At 44.1% G+C, this 18,529-nt stretch overlaps 1 protein-coding gene across 3 annotated transcripts in view; it reads left to right on the top strand.

Annotated features, from left to right (window-relative positions):
* The window catches only part of ADCY8 (adenylate cyclase 8), a 221,132-nt gene that overhangs the window by 76,106 nt on the left and 126,497 nt on the right, over positions 1 to 18,529 (top strand). For all 3 annotated transcript variants that reach the window (XM_038555533.1, XM_038555532.1, XM_038555534.1), the window contains exons 3-4: positions 9,166 to 9,296; positions 18,103 to 18,214. In XM_038555533.1, coding sequence (XP_038411461.1) covers positions 9,166 to 9,296; positions 18,103 to 18,214 — 243 coding nt within the window. The remainder of the gene's footprint in view (positions 1 to 9,165; positions 9,297 to 18,102; positions 18,215 to 18,529) is intronic.

Raw genomic sequence — 18,529 nt, 5'->3', positions numbered from 1 at the left:
TTGTTTTGTTGATATGATTGCTATTCTTCCTTAGGCATTTGCTTTGTCAAATAGTGTGTTCCCTACTTGTTGAAGGAGTAGTGACTTGTTGGGGACACAAAAGTGATTTTTGGGGTGCTGTCATGTTCTGCTTCCAGGTCTGGGTTCTGTTCAGAAGAGTATGTTCAGTTTGTGGAAATTCATACTGCTGTACATGTAGGATATGAACACATCCCCCTATGTAAATAACACTTCACTACAAATAAGAAAAAGATACTTCAGTGGTTTCCCTTAGCTTTTTCCCCCCAAAGATTATTTATTTATTTATTTATTTATTTATTTATTTATTCATTCATTCATTCATTCATTCATGAGAGACACAGAGAGAGAGGCAGAGACATAGGCTGAGGGAGAAGCAGGCTCCTGATGTGGGACTCAATCCCTGGACACCAGGATGATGCCCTGAGCTGAAGGCAGATGCTCAACTGCTGAGCCACCCAGGTGTCCCTTCCCTTAGTTTTTAAGATGAAGTTACTCTTCCTTAGCTTAGCACACAAGTGCCTGTAAGACCACCCCTTATCTTCTCTACCTTCAACTATTTGAAATGCTGTGACTACACCATCTCTGTTACTTCCTCATGGCTTCACTCATACAGTTTCCTCAACTTAAATGCAAAACTCCGCTCAAGTACCACCTCTTCCGGGAAAACTTCCCTGACCAAGTCAAGATGTCCTTAACTGGACCCACAGTGTCCCTGATCTTCCATCCATCACTGCATTTACCACCTTAATATCTTTACATACTTGTCTGAAGTTTGGTGAGTGTAGCCACTTTTTTTTTTTCATTAAATTGTGTCATTTTATGTAAGAGCTTGAAAAATAATGAATGAATGGCTACTTAAATAAATGGATGAATAATATTGAAAGGAACCCCTTTTCAGATTTATGATCATAGAGAGATGGAAATGGAAAAAGAGCTGAAGATTCTTTACTACAGGTTACACGGGCTTCTCCTAGGATGTACATTCATTTCATGGCCAGTCTTGATTTTTTCCACTTAACTCTATTCTACAAGGTGCCCTCTAACTGAGCAGTGCTTTCACTTCTAAACAACCTGAACAAGAGTATGGAATGCAAAGGACATAGCTGTAACCAAAGTTTATTATTAACGGGGAATAATAAACATGACAATGGCCACCTGTTAGCCCAGCTACAAGTGAGAAATATTTAGTAAGCATTTATCGGGTTCCTACTGTATACCACAGTATACACTATCCAGGTATACTGACTCACATGTTCAGCGACTCTGGCAGGAAAAACTGAGCTCAGAAAAGGGGCTTTCATGGAGCCTCTCTATGTACCAGGTATTATTAGATTATCTCAATTCATTCAACACCCCACGAGGTAGGTGTTATCAGCCCAGTATCAAGAGATTTGGCTGTGTAATCACACAACTAGGAAGAGAGGGAGGAGCAGTACAGAGGTCCTTCTGCCTCTAAAATCCAAGTTCTCTCATCCGCTAGATGCCAGTTGTTAAGCAGAGAAGTGGGAGCTCGTTGAGTGTGTTGAGTGTTGCGGGGGATCAGCAGATGCTGAAGGGAAGGGGCAGTGAGCTCCAAGCCTGGTCTCTCTCAGGTTAGAGAGAGGGAGATGCACGGCTCTTTCTTTACCACGCTCTCCCTTGCCCAAGCCCCACATGAGTTTTGAAAACCAGAAGCAGTTCTTTATCAAGCAATTTCCTTTTGGGACATGCTATGTAAGAGACAGCCTCGTGTGGCTCTGGAGTGGTTGAGAGTTTGAATGATTTGGGGCTAGGGAATGTGTCTGCATTTTTCCTAGAGCCTTGCCAGCAGGTGAGCAGTCTCTGCTAGCATTGCATATTGTTTCCACTGCAATGTACAGGGCCCATGTGTTGTTCTGTTGGTCCACCAGCATTCTGGGCACTACTGAAATGACCATAGTAAAACAGAAGACGAGACACTTTTGGGTTCTTGGGCCACTGTACAAGCAGGATATCTATCTATCTATCTATCTATCTATCTATCTATCTATCTATCATCTATCTTATATATACATATATTTATAATTTAATATATAATTTATATATGTTTCTATCTCTGCATATATATGTTTACATACCATTTTTCCTCTGTTTTGTACTGTTTCATTCCCTGTGGAATTTCAAAAACTCTTTGGACAATTTTCCAGCCTATCTATAACAATGGTACCTTCTTCCCTTGGCCTCTCCAGCTCTCTGGATTGCTCTCTTTGCCCATTGCAGTGGCCTGCATTCAGATCTGCTCTGCTTGCTGGAGATGTGACAACAACTATGTCATCCATTTTCTGTCTGTTCCCTCACCCTGAAATCCATTCTCTGTAGTCATGCGAATAATGATGTCACCTCCCACCTCTTCTCTCACTTAAAAAATCACCGGCTCCTGGTTCCCCATTAGCTGAAGACCAAATTTCTTGCCATATGATACAAGGGCCATTCCAAATTGTTTCCAGTGGAATTCTCAAGTCTCAATTCTGACCAGTCCTTTGCAAAGAACCTCAACCGGTGAACTCACCAGCAAATTTGCTGTCCTCTGTCCAACCCCTGGGTCTTTGCTCATCGCCTGAATGATCTTCCCTCACTCTCACTGTCGACCTCCTATTTTTTAAGACATCATAATATCCAGTAAAGCCCCTCTGTGAAGAAGGCAAAGCAAAGTTCAATGCCTGCCTTTACACTTCAGAAAACTCAGATTCAGAGAGATTAAGGAGCTGGCCCAAGATCAGACAGTGAGGAAGCACATGCCAGAAAGAGACGCAAATTCGGGTCTTCTGATTGTGATTTCCAACCTATCTATCAATGTCTCTTTATTGAAAACTACGCAATGCTTAGTGTTGTGTGAGAAAAGTGGCAAGCCTTATGTAAGAGGACCTCTCAGCACACTCTAAAAAGACTGAAATCCTGAAGCCATAAGAAGTGCTTAAAAGATTTTTCAAGAGATGCTTCTTGGCAGCATATTGGGTACCTAATGTCTTCTGCATAGCAAATGTGCTCTTGATCCCTCACCTTTGACTAAATTCCTTTCAGGAGAGCTCAGCATCATACCTGAGCATCACAGTGCCTGTGGTTTATTATCATTTTATTGCCAGAGCAAAAAAAAAAAAAAGCCTCCCTTTTTATTTAATAACGTTAGAGTTGTTGATACAAGAGGTGATCCTCACCTAAAGATAAGCATGCTTGTGCTAAGCCTTGGGGAGGGCAGGACTGGTGCCAAAGGCATGCATTGCCCAATGATGGGTCAAAGAGCCAATGATTGTGGGGAGGAAAATATGCTGGGTGCTCTGCTAAGTGGACGCCTGGGGAGTGGAGGGGAGCATTTTGTCACTGATGTCGTTTCAGCCAGTCGATGAATGGTGATAATAATAAAAGGCAAAGCAACATTTAGTTCTCTTGCTATTGTTTTAAATTCTCGTATTGCACTTCCTCCCCTGACTCTCAGGGCATAGTGCCGCTGCCAAGCATTTGATCAAATGTATCTCACTGGGTCCTGAGGATAACCCCAGAAGAGAGCTAGAACTACTATCACCATTTTGCACATGAAGAGAATAGGCTTGGAGACGTTAAGTCACTTCCCTATGGACACACATCTAAGTTTCAGGATCTGAGCTGTGGTCTGTGAAGGCAGGGCCTTGGTTCTTGTGTGCTGACTGCTCCCAGGATATAGACATTCAGCAAATCAAAGAATGAGGCAAATCAAAGAATGCTTAAGAATTACCAAGTCTTGGGGTGCCTGAATGGCTCAGTGGTTGAGCATCTCAGGTCGTAATCCTGGGGTCCTGGGATTGAATCCCTCATCAGGCTCCCACAGGAAGCCTGCTTCTCCCTCTGCCTATGTCTCTGCCTCTCAATCTGTGTGTCTCTCATGAATAAATAAATAAAATCTTCAGGGAAAAAAAAAAGCATTATCAAATCTTGCCAAAGCAATTCCATGTTCACACAAACAGAAACACTCATTCCTACTTATTTAAAAATTTTAATTTAACATCTAATTAAATAGAGTGAGCACACTAACAGCTAAACCAACATAATTGCATTTGGGAGTAAGCCCAGTGACTCCTGGCCAGCACAGGGCTACATACGGAATAGAAGTTGTGGGCATTTAGAGAGCTCCCTATGAGTGCCCAGCTGACAGGTGTGAAGAAGGGTCTAGAAAAAGCAGAAGCACTGAGTCAGGTAATCTAGGGAGTTGGTAGGTGGAGGTCAGCCAGGAGAGCTGTTACTGAATTACAGTGGTACAGGTACTGGTCCAGAGGCTGGTGCAGGTTGCAGACAGAGCAGAAACAGGCAGGTCAACGCAGCATGGTAGGATTCAGGGGGAGCTTTACGGAGGTGGTGTCACTTCAGCAGACCAGATAGAGAATGAATTCCAGGGGCAGGTCCAGTATGATCAGAGGAACATGTGGCTCATCTGAATAGCTGCCTGTTGGGTGGCAAGTCCCTATGCCAGTGATGAGTATATGCCTTCCTCTGAGACCAACTACCAAATGTCTAGTCTCTGCAGACTCCAGTTCTCATCACTTGCTCTGTGTCTTTCTCTGAGTCTTGATGACAAACTGAGTAGAAGCCCAGCCTCTCCTCCTTTACCTTGGCAACTCTTTCAAGGCTCCCAAGACCTCATCTGTGGCTTATAGTGCAGTCTGTCCCAAGTCACTGGGTTATCTGTCCACACTGTTGGTGAAAGCCTGCTCCTGACTTACTGTCAGTGCTTGTCAAACTCCTGCCGGCCACCTCTCTGATACCATGACTGTCACTTCTTGTGTCTGTCATCTCTGAAACTGAGCCTGTAAGCCCCCCACATCTGCTTGTTCACTTCTATATTCATCGCAGCTGACATACTTGTCTACAATAGAATCTCAGTAAAAATGTGAATGAGTGAATTTCAAAAAATACTGTATCCCATAGCCTCAGTACATGCTGTCCTTCTGTGCCTGCGGCACCTTCTCTAGTTTTCTATAGGATTGCTTCCTTCTCTCCTTTAGCTTTCCGTGTAGGTCACCATGCAGAGTCCTTCACTGACCATTCTCTAAAGCAGCCACCAGCTCCCCTGAATCTCTCCCAAGGTCCATTTATTAGTTCTACAACACTGGCTCTCCAGAGGCAAGTGCCATGCCTGTTCTTGTTTTCTGCTGATTCTCCATGCCCAGCACTGTACCTGTCACATGGCACCTATTCCTTGACATGGTAACTAAATGAACAAATAGATAAATTACGGTCCAAGTTCCAGCGAAAAAAGAAAACGTAGGCTTGAGTCTTCACCATGTGCTTGCCAAGTGCATGACCTTGGACTGTCCTATTTCCCCTAAACTCTTTGTATTTCAGTATCCTCATATATAAAATGGGATGAAAATTGTAACTTGCTACCTCCTAATATGAGGTTTTTGATTGGATCCTGAATACAAAGCATTTGGTGTGCTACAGTGTGAGTGGTCAGTGAAAATAAGATACTGTCTGTAACCCCAGATATATGTCTCTTACCTTCACTGCAGTTAACACCTCTTTGCCCGCAGTAGAGTCAGGTCTGGGAGAGATCTCAGTTTATAAGTCTAGGGGAGTGGTGAGTTCTTTCTGAAGCCCTTAGGAGTCCCTGCTGTGTCTAAGCCCAGAAATGCTGCCTGCATGGAGGCCTGCCCTGCTACCTTACCCTCCCCCAAGACAAGCATCTGCATAAGATAAAGCTCCTGAATCCCTCACTGGTTTTCACCTGGACATCCCCCCAAGGGTCACTGTAGCAGTTGATGCCCATGAAGTCATTTGGATGATGACGTGAATAGAACGTGTTATGTGAGCTGAGAGGAAGTCTGGGCAGGAGCCAGTGGTACACTTTGAATCAACCTGGGGCCCTTTTCATTGCAGATGGAAAACACTCAGGGGAAATAAAAAGATGTGCAGAATATGAGCACAAAGGCCACCCAGGCCACAGTCTGGCTCCAGGAAACACTCTTGTACTTCTGATCTCTAAAGCCAGAGAATCAGATATTGTGCCTCCGCAGGAGCTGAAAATTGTATTAAGGAGTGAACTTTCTCATTTTCTTTTTGATTGTGTTTTCGGGGGACTTCAGTGATGTTTCTCAAGCAGTGAACAGATCTGAGGGAAACGAAAGTATTGAAAATGGGCTTCTATGAGTAGACCAGGCAAATTCCCATCATCTTGCATAAAATGCTTTACAAAGGGAGGAGCAGGTACTGGTCAGTTTCCAGTAGCACCACTGACCAGAGGCTGGCAAGTCTTAGTGCTGGAGAATGTTACTATTAAAATTTTAATTTAAATTTTATAAAAGATTTTATTTATTTCAGAGAGAGAAAGAGTATAGTGCATGAGTATGGGGTGGGGGAGAAGGAGAAGTAGACTCCTGACTCAGAACTGGATCCCAGGACCTTGAGATCATGACCTGAGCCAAAGGCAGATACTTAACTGACTGAGCCACCCAGGTGCCCCAAAATTAATTAATTAACTTATTTACTTATTTTTAAAGCCTTATTTATGTATTCATGAAAGAGGCAGAGACACAGTCAGAGGAAGAAGCAGACTCCCCATGGGGAGTCCGATGTGGGACTCGATCCTAGGACCCCGGGATCACAACCTGAGCCAAAAGTAGATGCTCAACCACTGAGCCACCCAGGTGCCCCCATACAAAAATTTGGTTCTAAAGTCTCCCATAAAAGCATTAATGTCATAGTTAGAGGATTAAATGCACATTGCCACTCAAAGAATCTGTTCAGCAAGCAATCATCCTGTGCACGGACCCTGCTGGCCATAGTAGGGGATCCATTCATGAGCTGGGCACAGTTTCTGCCATCTGTGGGTTCACCATTTGTTTAGGAAGTATTTATTGAGTGCCTACTATATTTAGGCAGTGAGTGCCCCTCAAAGCCATGATTAGCACCTACTCCTGTCCAGCAGTGATGCATGAGCAGGACCATGGATACCTAAGAAGTTGGCAGATAGAGCTAATGAGGACAAAATGGACATGATGTAGGTCATTTGCAAGAATCATGCTTCTCAGTCCCACAATTAGACAGCTTTCTTTCTTTTTTTAAAAATTTTATTTAGTTTTTATTCGTGAGACACACAGAGAGAGAGGCAGAAACACAGGCAGAGAGAGAAGTAGGCTCTTGAGGGGAGCCCGATGTGGGATTTGATCCCGGTACTCAGGGACCACAGCCTGAGCTGAAGGCGGACGCTCAACCATTGAACCACCCAGGCACCTCATGAAATAGCTTTCAAGAGAGGAGAAGCTGCATTGTATGAAGCTCTGTGGGCATTTCACTAATAAAGCCCTTCGCATAGGAACAGCAAGGAAGGAGGGAATTCACACCAGGCCTGTCACACATTTTATGTCTTGAATTCTCACAGCAACCCTAGGAAGTAGATAATTTGATTATTATTTACCAAATTAGGAAACTAAGACACAGAGATGACCAAGCTCACTTAAATATACGTGACTATCAGTGATGGAGACAGAGTCCAAAGTCCAGTCTCCCTCAAAACTCAGGGCTTCCCCCCACCCAAGAGTCCCATCAGAGAATAACGTGGTAAAGGACTGCCTCCTGGCACTGCCACTAGGTAACTATGTAGGTCATGCAAGTAATTTAATCCCTCCTGGACACAGTCCATTCGATGGCAGTAATTATTTGTGCCTGCTTATTTTCAGGGTTTTGCAAACGAATGGTGAAAATCCTCAAGATCCATAAATAACTATGAAGATACAAGAAACTAATGATTGGAATCTACCTGTCTTAAGCTCAGCTTCCACACTGTAGCAAATTATACAACAAAGAAGTCAGATTTTTGCCCACTTTCCACAACACAGGTCTTTTTAGGATTTAGGTCTTGTTGCTAGTTGACTAACTTGTTTTGTTTTTATCTACCATGTTGATCACAATGGAAGAATATTATTTGTCTACACACAGTCCAAAAAAGACTGAGACACACATGGGCTGTGTGTCTCATCTCCTCTCTTGATAAAGAGTTGGTGCCTCCAGAGGTGACTGGGTGGCTCAGTCGGTTAAGCATCTGCCTTCAGTTCAGGTCATGATCCTGGGGTTCTAGGATCAAGTCCAGCATTGGACTCCCTGCTCAACGGGGAGCCCGCTTTTCCCTCTGCTTCTGACTCTCCTCCCTGCTCATGCTGTCTCACTCACTCACTCTCTCAAATAGATAAATAAAACCTAATACAAGAAAAAGAAAAAAAAAAAAAGAATGCCTCCTAACTCTTGCTTTGCTGTTTGTTCCCCATTTCAGTAATCGTAGCATGCTGTCCCCACCCACCAGACTCAGAGCCTGGCCATCCCCGTGGTCGCACTCTGTCTTTCTCCTACCATCCCAGCTGGCTGCCAGTCCTCCAGATCTGGTCTCAGCATCACCTCTCACCTGGAGCAGTTTCCCCAGCTGGTCTCTACCTCTACCCTGGGTCCCCACCTCACATTCCCTTCTCCAAACCATAGTCAGGGCAATGTGTTAACATTTTTAAATTGAAAATTACATCGGTTTACATGATTCCTCAGCTTGGGACCATTCAGTGGCTTTCAGTTGTAGATGGAATGAGATACCAACATCTTCCAGGGGCACTCGAGATCTGTCTACACCTGCAGCCTCATTGCTTGTTACTACATTCCTCTGTCATGGCCCTCCAGCCGTATCATTGCTTTTTTTTTTTTTTTTTTTTACAATTGAACACTTGCTGTGTCCTCTCCCTGGACCTCTCTTCTTGCACTGCATAGGGCTGGCTCATTCCAGTCTTTCAGATATCAGCTTAAAGATCATATCCTCAGAAAGGTGCTTTCTATCCTGATTTGAGTCGTGTCATACTCTGATCATGATCTCCTCTTGCACTGCACTTGTCACATTTTTTTAATGTGTGTGGGTGCCTTTGAATGGACCTTACTGTTAGAATGTGAGTTCCACAATAGTAGAACCCTCATCAACTTGGATCACCACCATCTACTTGACCTCCCACACAGTGGCAAATACCATGTACTCAGTAGATACTGGTGGTGTTCAAGAATGGCATGAAGTTAGCAATTCCTCAAGAAAGTCAGTCAAGAACCCCATGCCTCCTGCCTGGTGCATGCACCATCTCAGACTTGCTGGTCAGCCTAATGGGACTGTCCCTCTCCACTGCTCTATTCCAGGAACGGCTCGTTTTATCTGTGCTTCCTCGGTTTGTCGTCCTGGAAATGATCAACGACATGACCAATGTTGAAGATGAACACTTGCAGCACCAGTTCCATCGGATCTACATCCATCGTTACGAGAATGTCAGGTGAGAAACACAGCACCCTCACCCCAGCTCTGTGCATGATCAGGGTGTGTGCCTGGCTGCTCCCATTGGACTGCCGTGACTTCTGTCTGCTTGAATGTCAAAGCCTTTCTCCATGTGGTTGATTAATTCCTTAACCAGTGATTATTCATCACGGAGTTCATTTCCAAATTGAGGCTTGAGAAGAATGTCAGAGAGATGCAATTATGTTGGCTTGCCTGCCTTTATATTTTGAGGTGAAAAGCAAAAGCCTTTTACACTATGTTTGAAAAAATAATTCCAGAATGTGAGCTGGAGACCTCAAAGGCGATTACATAGATCTTCTCCTTGTATCCCTATAACTTTCTTTAAAACAACATAAAAAAGAACTGTGGCTGATTTTTCTTTTGTGAACATATTTTTGGCCAACCCACCCATCCACCCAACTACCCACCCACCCACTCATCCATCCATCTACCAACTCTTGCACCTGCCCACCCTTCCACCCATTTACCCATCCATCCCTTCAGCCATCCATCCATTAGTGTCCTCTCTATGCCCAGCACTGCCCTGGACAGTATGGTGTGTACTGAAAAATCAGAGGTGGGGGGCAGCCCCAGTGGCGCAGCGGTTTAGTGCTGCCTGCAGCCCGGGGTTTGATCCTGGGGACCCTGGAGGACCCTGGGGACCCACGTCGGGCTCCCTGCATGGAGCCTGCTTCTCCCTCTGCCTGTGCCTCTGCCCCTCTCTCTCTCTGTGTCTCTAAGAATAAATACATAAAATCTTTTTAAAAAAATCAGAGGTGGGGGCTCCTTGATGAGACAGAGTAGCTTTAAAATTCCATCTCTACCTCTTCCTTATATGTGACCTTGGGCAATTTACATACCTGAATCTCAGGACCCTTCTCTGTAAGGTTAACATCTTAATAAAAGCCACCTTGCAGAGGTTTATGCAGATGATCTAACTGAAGATATATACAAAGCATAGAATAGGAGTAAGCATACAGTAGAACACTGGGCATATTGTTGATGGTCTCAGACATGTTTCCTAATTATAAGCCGAAAGAACCTAGGAAGCCTGGGTGGCTCAGCGGTTTAGCACTGCCTTCAGCGCAGAGCGTGATCTGGGGACCCCAGATGGAGTCCCACATCGGGCTCCCTGCATGGAGCCTGCTTCTCCCTCTGCCTGTGTCTCTGCCTCTCTCTCTCTCTCTCTCATGAATAAATAAATAAAATCTTTTTAAAAAATAGGCAGAAAGAACCTAACCTTGGTTGGTTTAAAAGAATTAGAAAGGCTGAGTAGTAGCTCACATAGTAATTGGGGAAGGATGGAGAGGCAGGCTTAGCAAATGGGCCAGAATCAGAGCAGAGAGATAGACCAGTGAGGACACTGCCTCCACTGTTTCTGAAGAATCTACTGCTTGTGCTACTAGCTCTGTCGCCTTCCCCAACATAGCTACCACCTCTTGGATTGCTCCTGCAGTCCCCCAGGATCTGGATGTGGCTGCCTCTGCCCTGCAGTCACTCCCTGCTCCCCCTGCCTTTTTGCAAGGCAAGGTAAAGCCTGGGGCAGATGTGTCTGATTGGTTTAGACCAGTCACTCACCAGAAGTGCCTGAAAAGCAGATTTCTGACACTTTCAACTCGTCCAGTAGAATTATATCTCCCTCCCACTAAATATCATGGGGTGAAAATCCCCAAATGTAGGGGGAAATTTACACGTTAAACAGCTCTTAAACTAACCAGTGTACCCGTTAGTCAGAGGGAAGAGCAACTTTTCCTTCTTACCAGCTTCTCTAGGCATTCACTTGGCATACTGGGACACTCATTTGAAAGGAAGTCCAACAGAAAGCATGATTCCGATCCAGTGAGTGTATCCATAGAGGTCATTATCAGAGTTTTGTCCAAGAATAGAGCTACACTGGGTATAAATGCCTGGGTTGGCAACACAGCCTTTGCCATATAGCCACTCCAATGAAAGATACTCCCCAGATCCACAAATTGGTCCCATCGACAATGGAGACTCATCAGTATCAGTGTAGGTAATGGGCTCAGGGAAGTATCTATAATTATCACACAGTGTGATGTTCTTTTTTTTTTTTTTTTTTTTTTTTTTTGGTGTTCTATTTTTAAAGTAAGCAAAGGGTGCAAGTGAATCATAAAAAGAGGAAGACCTAGAGTGAGGGAGGAGGGATGGGGATATAGATTCTGGGATCATGCCCTGAGCCAAAAGCAGGTACTCAGCCACTGAGCTGCCCAGGCATCCTGTTGGGAGCATTTTTAAAATTATTTCCAGTCCTGTGTCTTTGTCTTCAGGGCAACCCACCTGAAATAAAGTTCATTCTTTCTTCTCTGTTGCTTTTATTGTTGTTTGTTGTTCTGTGACCCTGCTCTAAAAGCAGTCTGCTGGACATGTCTGATTATTGATGATATTTCATACCATTCTTTTTCTCCTGCCATGTATATGTGCCAGGATAGGGTACAGTAAGAGGTGCAGCACTCGGGTGCCCTTACTGTGCCACGGGGCCTGGGACCCAGTGCATTGGGTCTTTCATTCCAGAACACATTCTCGGAGCCACATCTCCTTCCAGACTTTGGCAGCATTGTTTCTTTTTTCAGGGCCTCATTTTCCTTATCCAAAAACTGAATGGTTTGCAGTTGGACAGTTTGGGTTCTCATGTTGATTTCAGCTCTTTCCATGTGAGACTTCCCCAGGTCCTCTCTGCAGATCCACTTTGGCTGCATGATGTTTTACTAGAAGCCTTTTGGGCTTCTAGTCCCTCTGCCCAATTCCATTCGTTTCTCCTATTTTTCACCAAATATTTAAGACACATTATTTAGAGTACTACTATCTGCTCTAACACATAACTTCTCAATTTCACTGATTTCAATTCAATAAAATTTATTCACACAACTGCCCCTTGCTGATGCTCCTGGTCAATGGGTCACTTAGGGACAAAGGTCCCTGAGTTTTATATCTGTGCCCTCCACTGGGACTCAGAGATTTTGTTCAGTTCTTGGAGGGAAAAGGGTAGAAAAGACACACCTGCTTCATCAGCACCTTGGTCCAAAAATGGCATGAATCACTTCAGTTCAGATTCCATTGATGTGACCTGATTGCATGACTCCACCCAGACACAAGAGAACAGAGTCCCCAGCTCAGCAGCCTCTCCTAGTGACAAGGGTTCGTGGATTTGGTGTATGATTTACTTATCTCCCAAAGCTCCCTTCCCCCTTCCTCTTACCCAGCCGCACACTATGTCCATTGGCACATTTGCTGGCACACATTGTTTGGATCTACTCAAGGGGTAAACTTGTCTTTACCTCTCCCAGTGTTAGACTAGACAATTCAGTGAACCTTCATTAGGAATCAGAAAACCCTCAATCTTATAGGCTTACTCAGTCTATCTGGTTTCTGGGCTGGCTCTTCTTTCCATCCAGCCCTGCCCAGAAGGGTGGCCACCACATTGGCCGTTTAGACCAGAGTTTCATGTACAAGCAAAATGCAACTGAGTGGGTCCAGAGAACCTGTTGACTTTTGAGACCCATCTGCATGGCAATCTATGAAACACTCTCTGAGTCCCAAAAATTTCCCCAAACCCTCCACTTACCAAGGACTATGCTGTGATTTAAAAGTTACCTACTTGTACATAATAGTACAGAATTGCTTCGGTGATCCTTCTTTATTATCAAGAAAATGGAAGCTCAGAGAGGTTAAATAATCTTCCCAAAGACACACAGTTTAGAAGAAGAGTCTACCCAGGGCCCATATTCTTAATAATTCTTTTGAACCCTGCTAAAGCTTCCTCAAAGTTTCTCTATTTGCAGAGTAACTATTAGGTAACGATACTTATTTTTAGCCAGATAAGTAACTTATAGGAGCAAGTTCAAATTATTTTTGAAAATTAACATGGGCTCTTCAATACATTCTAGAATGAATACACTCTAAGATGATTATCACAGAAGGTTCCAAGTTCATACCTAGAATCAAGAGACCTGACCTGAAGCTCCTCACTTGGGGGTAGCAGAATGGACAGTGCAGAGAAAACCAGGGCCCTAGTTTCTGCCTCTCATCTTTTTAGTCAACAAACCCTCGTTGCATAACTATAGTTTAAACATAAGTTATCTATCTTGGATGTGTACTAGAATCACTAGGGACTCTTTTTAAAGCAGATTCTGATCCAGTGGGTCTGGAATGGGGCCTGAGATTCTGCATTAGATGCCAGTGGTGGCCACGACCACACTCTGAGAAAAAAAAGACTGCATTCTGAAGATTTCTGTTGATTCAATTCAGGAAGCATGTCATGGGGCCACCGTGTAATAGGCACGGGGGATACAGCAGTGACTTTCTTCATATCTTTTAGTTAGTAGATGGAGCACACTTAGTCCTAAATAGTTGTGTTGTCAAGTGTTAAATGCCATGACAGGCAGCCCCATAGACTGGGTCAGAGGCTGGAATAGGAATGACTGTCTGTGCTTGGGGAATTCTGTATAAAAGCAGGGTCTCAATATATGAGTGGGTTCTTGAAGGACAAGTAGGGGTTTAATAGGTAGCTTGTACGGGAAAGAGAGGCTTTGCCAGGGAGCAGGTACATTGGGTTCAGACACAGTTGCATAAAGTCCAGTGTGTTCAGAAGACCACAAGAAACTTAATGATATTGGATCACTGAGCACATCTGAAACTTTCTTGTCCTTTGGTCTGCAAATCCATTACTCCTTTCAATAGGCTACATGCTCTGTAAGGGCTGTGATGGATGGTTCTTTCTGCTCACCACTATAATTCCACTTTCTGGCACAAGTAAGCATTCCATTAATGAATCGCTGAATGAATGAATGAACCATTCTTGGTATAGACAGATAGATATTACTAGTTTTGGGTGAATGGATCTGTTGAGTGAGTTGGACTGGATGATCAATGGGCCCTTCTACTCCCACCTGCCATGGCAATGACTGTCCTTAGGTTGAAGGTAGCATACCAGAGTGATAGAGTATAGATTCCAGAGCCAGGCTGCCTGGCTCAAATCCTAGATTTTCATGTGCGGAGGCAAGTTACTCGGGTCTCAGTGTCCTCATCTGTAAAAGGGAGATGGTCACAGTAGGTCCTACCTCATAGATTGTTATGAGGAACAATGAATTAGTACATGTGGAACTTAGGACATTATCAGTCCACAGTAGATACTCTGTAAATAGTGCTGTTCCTTTTGTTCCTGTTTATGTCATCAGTTAGGAATTCTTTTTGCTTCAAGAGACAAATGATCTAATTAATAGTCATTCTTTCTCCCCTGTTACCTTTCTTCTCTCAATATCTCTCAAATGCAGTCATTCAATTATAGTACTTTTTTTGTAAAATAATAAAAATAGCTAATACACTTACGGAGCACCTTCTGTGCCAGGCACTGTGCTACACACTTGCTGCCCACCAACAAGGCAGGTTCTACAATTATCTCCAGTCGAAAATCAAAGGCTTAGAGATGCTCGGGAAGTTTCCCGAAGTCCTAGTGTTCATGAGTGGTGAGCTTGGCTCTGAACTCTGATCTGTCTAGACTCAATCCTACCTACCTGGCAGGTGCCGTGCCATTGGAACACTGTACAGTACAGTAACCGTGTTGTGACTTGCCCAAAGGAAGCTTCATACATTAGAAATCTAAAGGCATCATGCCCATGCTTAAAACTCTTCACTAGCTTTCTATCATTTTCAGGACAAAGTCTGTGTTCTTCAACTGTCTTAGCAGCCCATTTCCAACATTCCCCCGCCCCACATCTCTAACTCACACACACCTTTCCTCTTCTTTCCCCAGTCCCCTTGACCAATGCTGCCCTCTGACTAGCTGCCCTTGAATTCTTGCAGTGCTGTGGTACATTTGCCACATTTCCACCAGACCCTTGTAGATGCCGATTTCTCTGCTCAAACCTCCCATCCTTCTTGCTTTACCATCTGTCTAGTTCCATAGGTCCTTTAAAACTCAGCTGAGACTTTGCTGCATTGGCAAAGTCCTGATCCCCTGTCAATGGTCATCCCCCAGTGTGTCCTTCTGCCAGAGTACAGTGGTCTCCCTGTTACCTGTAGTTTCAGCTTCCCACAGTTAACTGCAGTCCAGAAGCAGATGATCCTCCTCTGACTTAATGTCAGAAGGTAGACAGTAGCCTGACACTGGAGCACAGTGCCTGCATCATTCCCTCCCCCTACCCTCCTCCACCTCTGCTTCATCTCATTATGTTCAGAAAGATGTTTGTGGAGAGACACCACATTCACATAACGTTTTTTACGGTATGTTGCTATAATTGTTCTATTTTATTACTGTTGCTGTTAATCTCTTGCTGTGCCTAATTTATACATTAAACTCTATCATAGGCATGCAGGTATAGGAAAAAAACAGTCTAAATAGAGTTCAATACTATCTGCAGGTTCAGGCTTCCCCTGGGGGTCTTAGAAAGGATACCCCCACCTGCCCCTGGATAAGGAGGGGGCCGCTGTACCCATCTCTATCCTTTGTTTGGCCAATCTCAGTCTGTACACGGTGAGCATCTTGAGGACACACACTGCGCCTTTTTTATCATTTAATCGAACTTCCTAGCACAGTGTGTAGCTAAACACATGGTAGATGCATAAATATTTGCTGAAATTATAAGGCATTAAATAATTAATTCAAGCAATAGGTTTTTTTTAAAAACTGGGGCCTAAGAATTTCTCATGAGCCCATGAGTGGGCATCAGGGAAGGTGCAAATTCCTCGAAATGATGTGCAAAATTGTGAATACTTGTGCATTTTTAATAGAATTTCCTAGCCTATATCAGATTCTTAAAAGGGTTTGTAATGGAAACAAATTTAAGAACCACTGAATTCTGAGAGCAACCAATATAAGTCAACACACATTCCACAGTGTCTTCTGGCTAATTAACCTATTGCATTCAAAATAAGTTAACGCTGATCGTAAGACTCCCCGTTATTTTATCCAACACTAAGGAAAACAAAAGCCAAAAGTTTGACACAGTGCTAAGATGGTATCCTAGCTGCAGAGATGATACAACATGAGAAGTACCCCAGCTCTTTCTAATGGTCCTTTTTTAGTTGTTAATTTTATTTTCCAATACAGTTAACACACAGTGTTCTATTAGTCTCAGGTGTACAGTATGGTGAGTCAACACTTCTTTACATGACTCAGTGCTCATCACAATTAATGTCCTCTTAATCACCTTCACCTGTTTCCCCCCTCCCCCACCCTCCTTCCCTCTGGTGACCACCAGTGTGTTGTCTGTGGTCTGTTTCTTGGTTTGTCTCTCTTTTTCCCTTTGCTCATTTTTTTTGTTCATTTGTTTCTTAATTTCTTCATATGAGTGAGATCATATGGTACTGGTCTTTTTCTGACTTATTTCCACTTAACATCATACCCTCTAGATCCAACCACATCATTGGAAATGGCAAGGTTGCACTCTTTCTAAAAGCTGAAAAATATTCTATTGCATATGTAGACCACATCTTCTTTTTTTTTTTAATTTATTTTTGATAGTCACACACGGGGGGAGAGAGAGAGAGAGAGAGAGAGAGAGAGAGGCGGAGACACAGGCAGAGGGAGAAGCAGGCTCCATGCAGGGAGCCCAACGTGGGATTCGATCCCGGGTCTCCAGGATCGCGCCCTGGGCCAAAGGCAGGCGCTAAACCGCTGCGCCACCCAGGGATCCCCGACCACATCTTCTTTATCCAGTTATCTGTTGATGGACCCTTGAGCTGCTCCTATAATTCAGCTATTGTAAATAATACTGCAATAAATGGAAGAGTCTATATTTTTTCAAATTAATGTTTTCATATTCTTTGGAAAATACCCAGTAGTGGAATTACTGGATTGTACGGTAATCCTATTTTTAATATTTTGAGGACTCCATGCTGGTTTCTAGAGTGGCTGCACCAGTCTGTGTTCCCACCAGCAGTGCACGAGGCTTCCTTTTGCTCCACACAGAGGGGCCTCTGCTCTTGTGTGGGTCCCTGAGAAGGTGTGGTGAGGTGGGGTGGGGTGGTGCCCTATGATGCAAGTGAACAGTTCCAACTGCCACATGCTCTGAGTAGACTATGAGGCAAGTCTCCTTGCCTCTCTGAGCCCCCATTTGCTCATCTTCACAGCGGAGTGCCTTCCCCACAGAGTAACCGGATGGATGAACTTAGTGCTCAGACAGTGCCTTGCTTTCAGAAGGCTTTCAAGGACTCCTCTGCCTTCCCCTACTTTCCTTGTTCCTTATGCCAAATATATGCAGCGATAAAACCTGACCTCACTTAAATCCTTAGTAAATCCTTAGTGAGAATTTTAGGTAATTAACTATTCTGTTCATGGTCTCCCAGCGCTGCTACTTATTCCCATAGTTTTTGAAGAATGCCTAACTCTATTTGCCTGCAGGTTTAGGTATGTCATTTGCCAGAGATAATGAGATTTTTTATTCTCTTTTTCCCCCTGTGTCCATTTCACTCTGTGTCCACAGCATCTGCATTGCTGTTCCTTGTGAAAATAGGAGGTAATTCACAAAGCTTCATTTTGCTTTCCAAAACAAATTGATCTGTTCATAGTGACAAATTCCCTTTGGGGTTGTTTGCATTGCCCACACTCCATGGCCCTGCACAGGAAGAAGGGCTTTCCGTTGCCCCCTTGTCCTTCCTGAACCTCTGGGTGGACTCTGTCTGCTGAGATGTTTGTTAAATACCAACACGTTCATCCTGACTCTCGGGGCAGGGAGAGCAAGAACCTCAGACCACGGTTGATTTATTTGGATGATGTTGATGTCTTCCAGGATGGAGTAAAATATTAATATGCTTTCTCCCCTCCCCACCCCTCCCCTGTTGTCTAGTATTCTTTTTGCAGATGTTAAAGGATTTACCAACCTCTCCACGACCTTATCCGCCCAGGAGCTGGTCAGGATGCTCAACGAGCTCTTTGCCAGATTTGATCGACTGGCCCATGTGAGTGGAATTTAATTCCCTTCTAGCCTCTTGAGGGAGTGACAGACTGCATGTGAAGTTAGAGAGAGAAGGACTCAGGCTTCATCACCGATATCTCCCATTCTGCTTCCTCTTCCCTGGCATGGACCCCCAACCCTCGCACCTTCTGGGGACCGATGTTAGTTATTTGTAGATCTCAGATGGGAGGTTTGTGAGATGAATTTTCCTAGTTGGGAGATAGCTGAGTAACAGTTAAGCCAAAACCCTTTTTATTTGTTTCCTGCCCTCCACCCTCCACCCCTGTCCCTGGGATGTGGCCAGGTGCCATCAGGCTGT

The sequence above is a fragment of the Canis lupus genome, chromosome 13, assembly GCF_011100685.1.
Source record: "Canis lupus familiaris isolate Mischka breed German Shepherd chromosome 13, alternate assembly UU_Cfam_GSD_1.0, whole genome shotgun sequence".
NCBI classification, from domain to species: Eukaryota; Metazoa; Chordata; class Mammalia; order Carnivora; family Canidae; genus Canis; species Canis lupus.
This window is presented reverse-complemented; position numbering and strand designations above follow the sequence as displayed.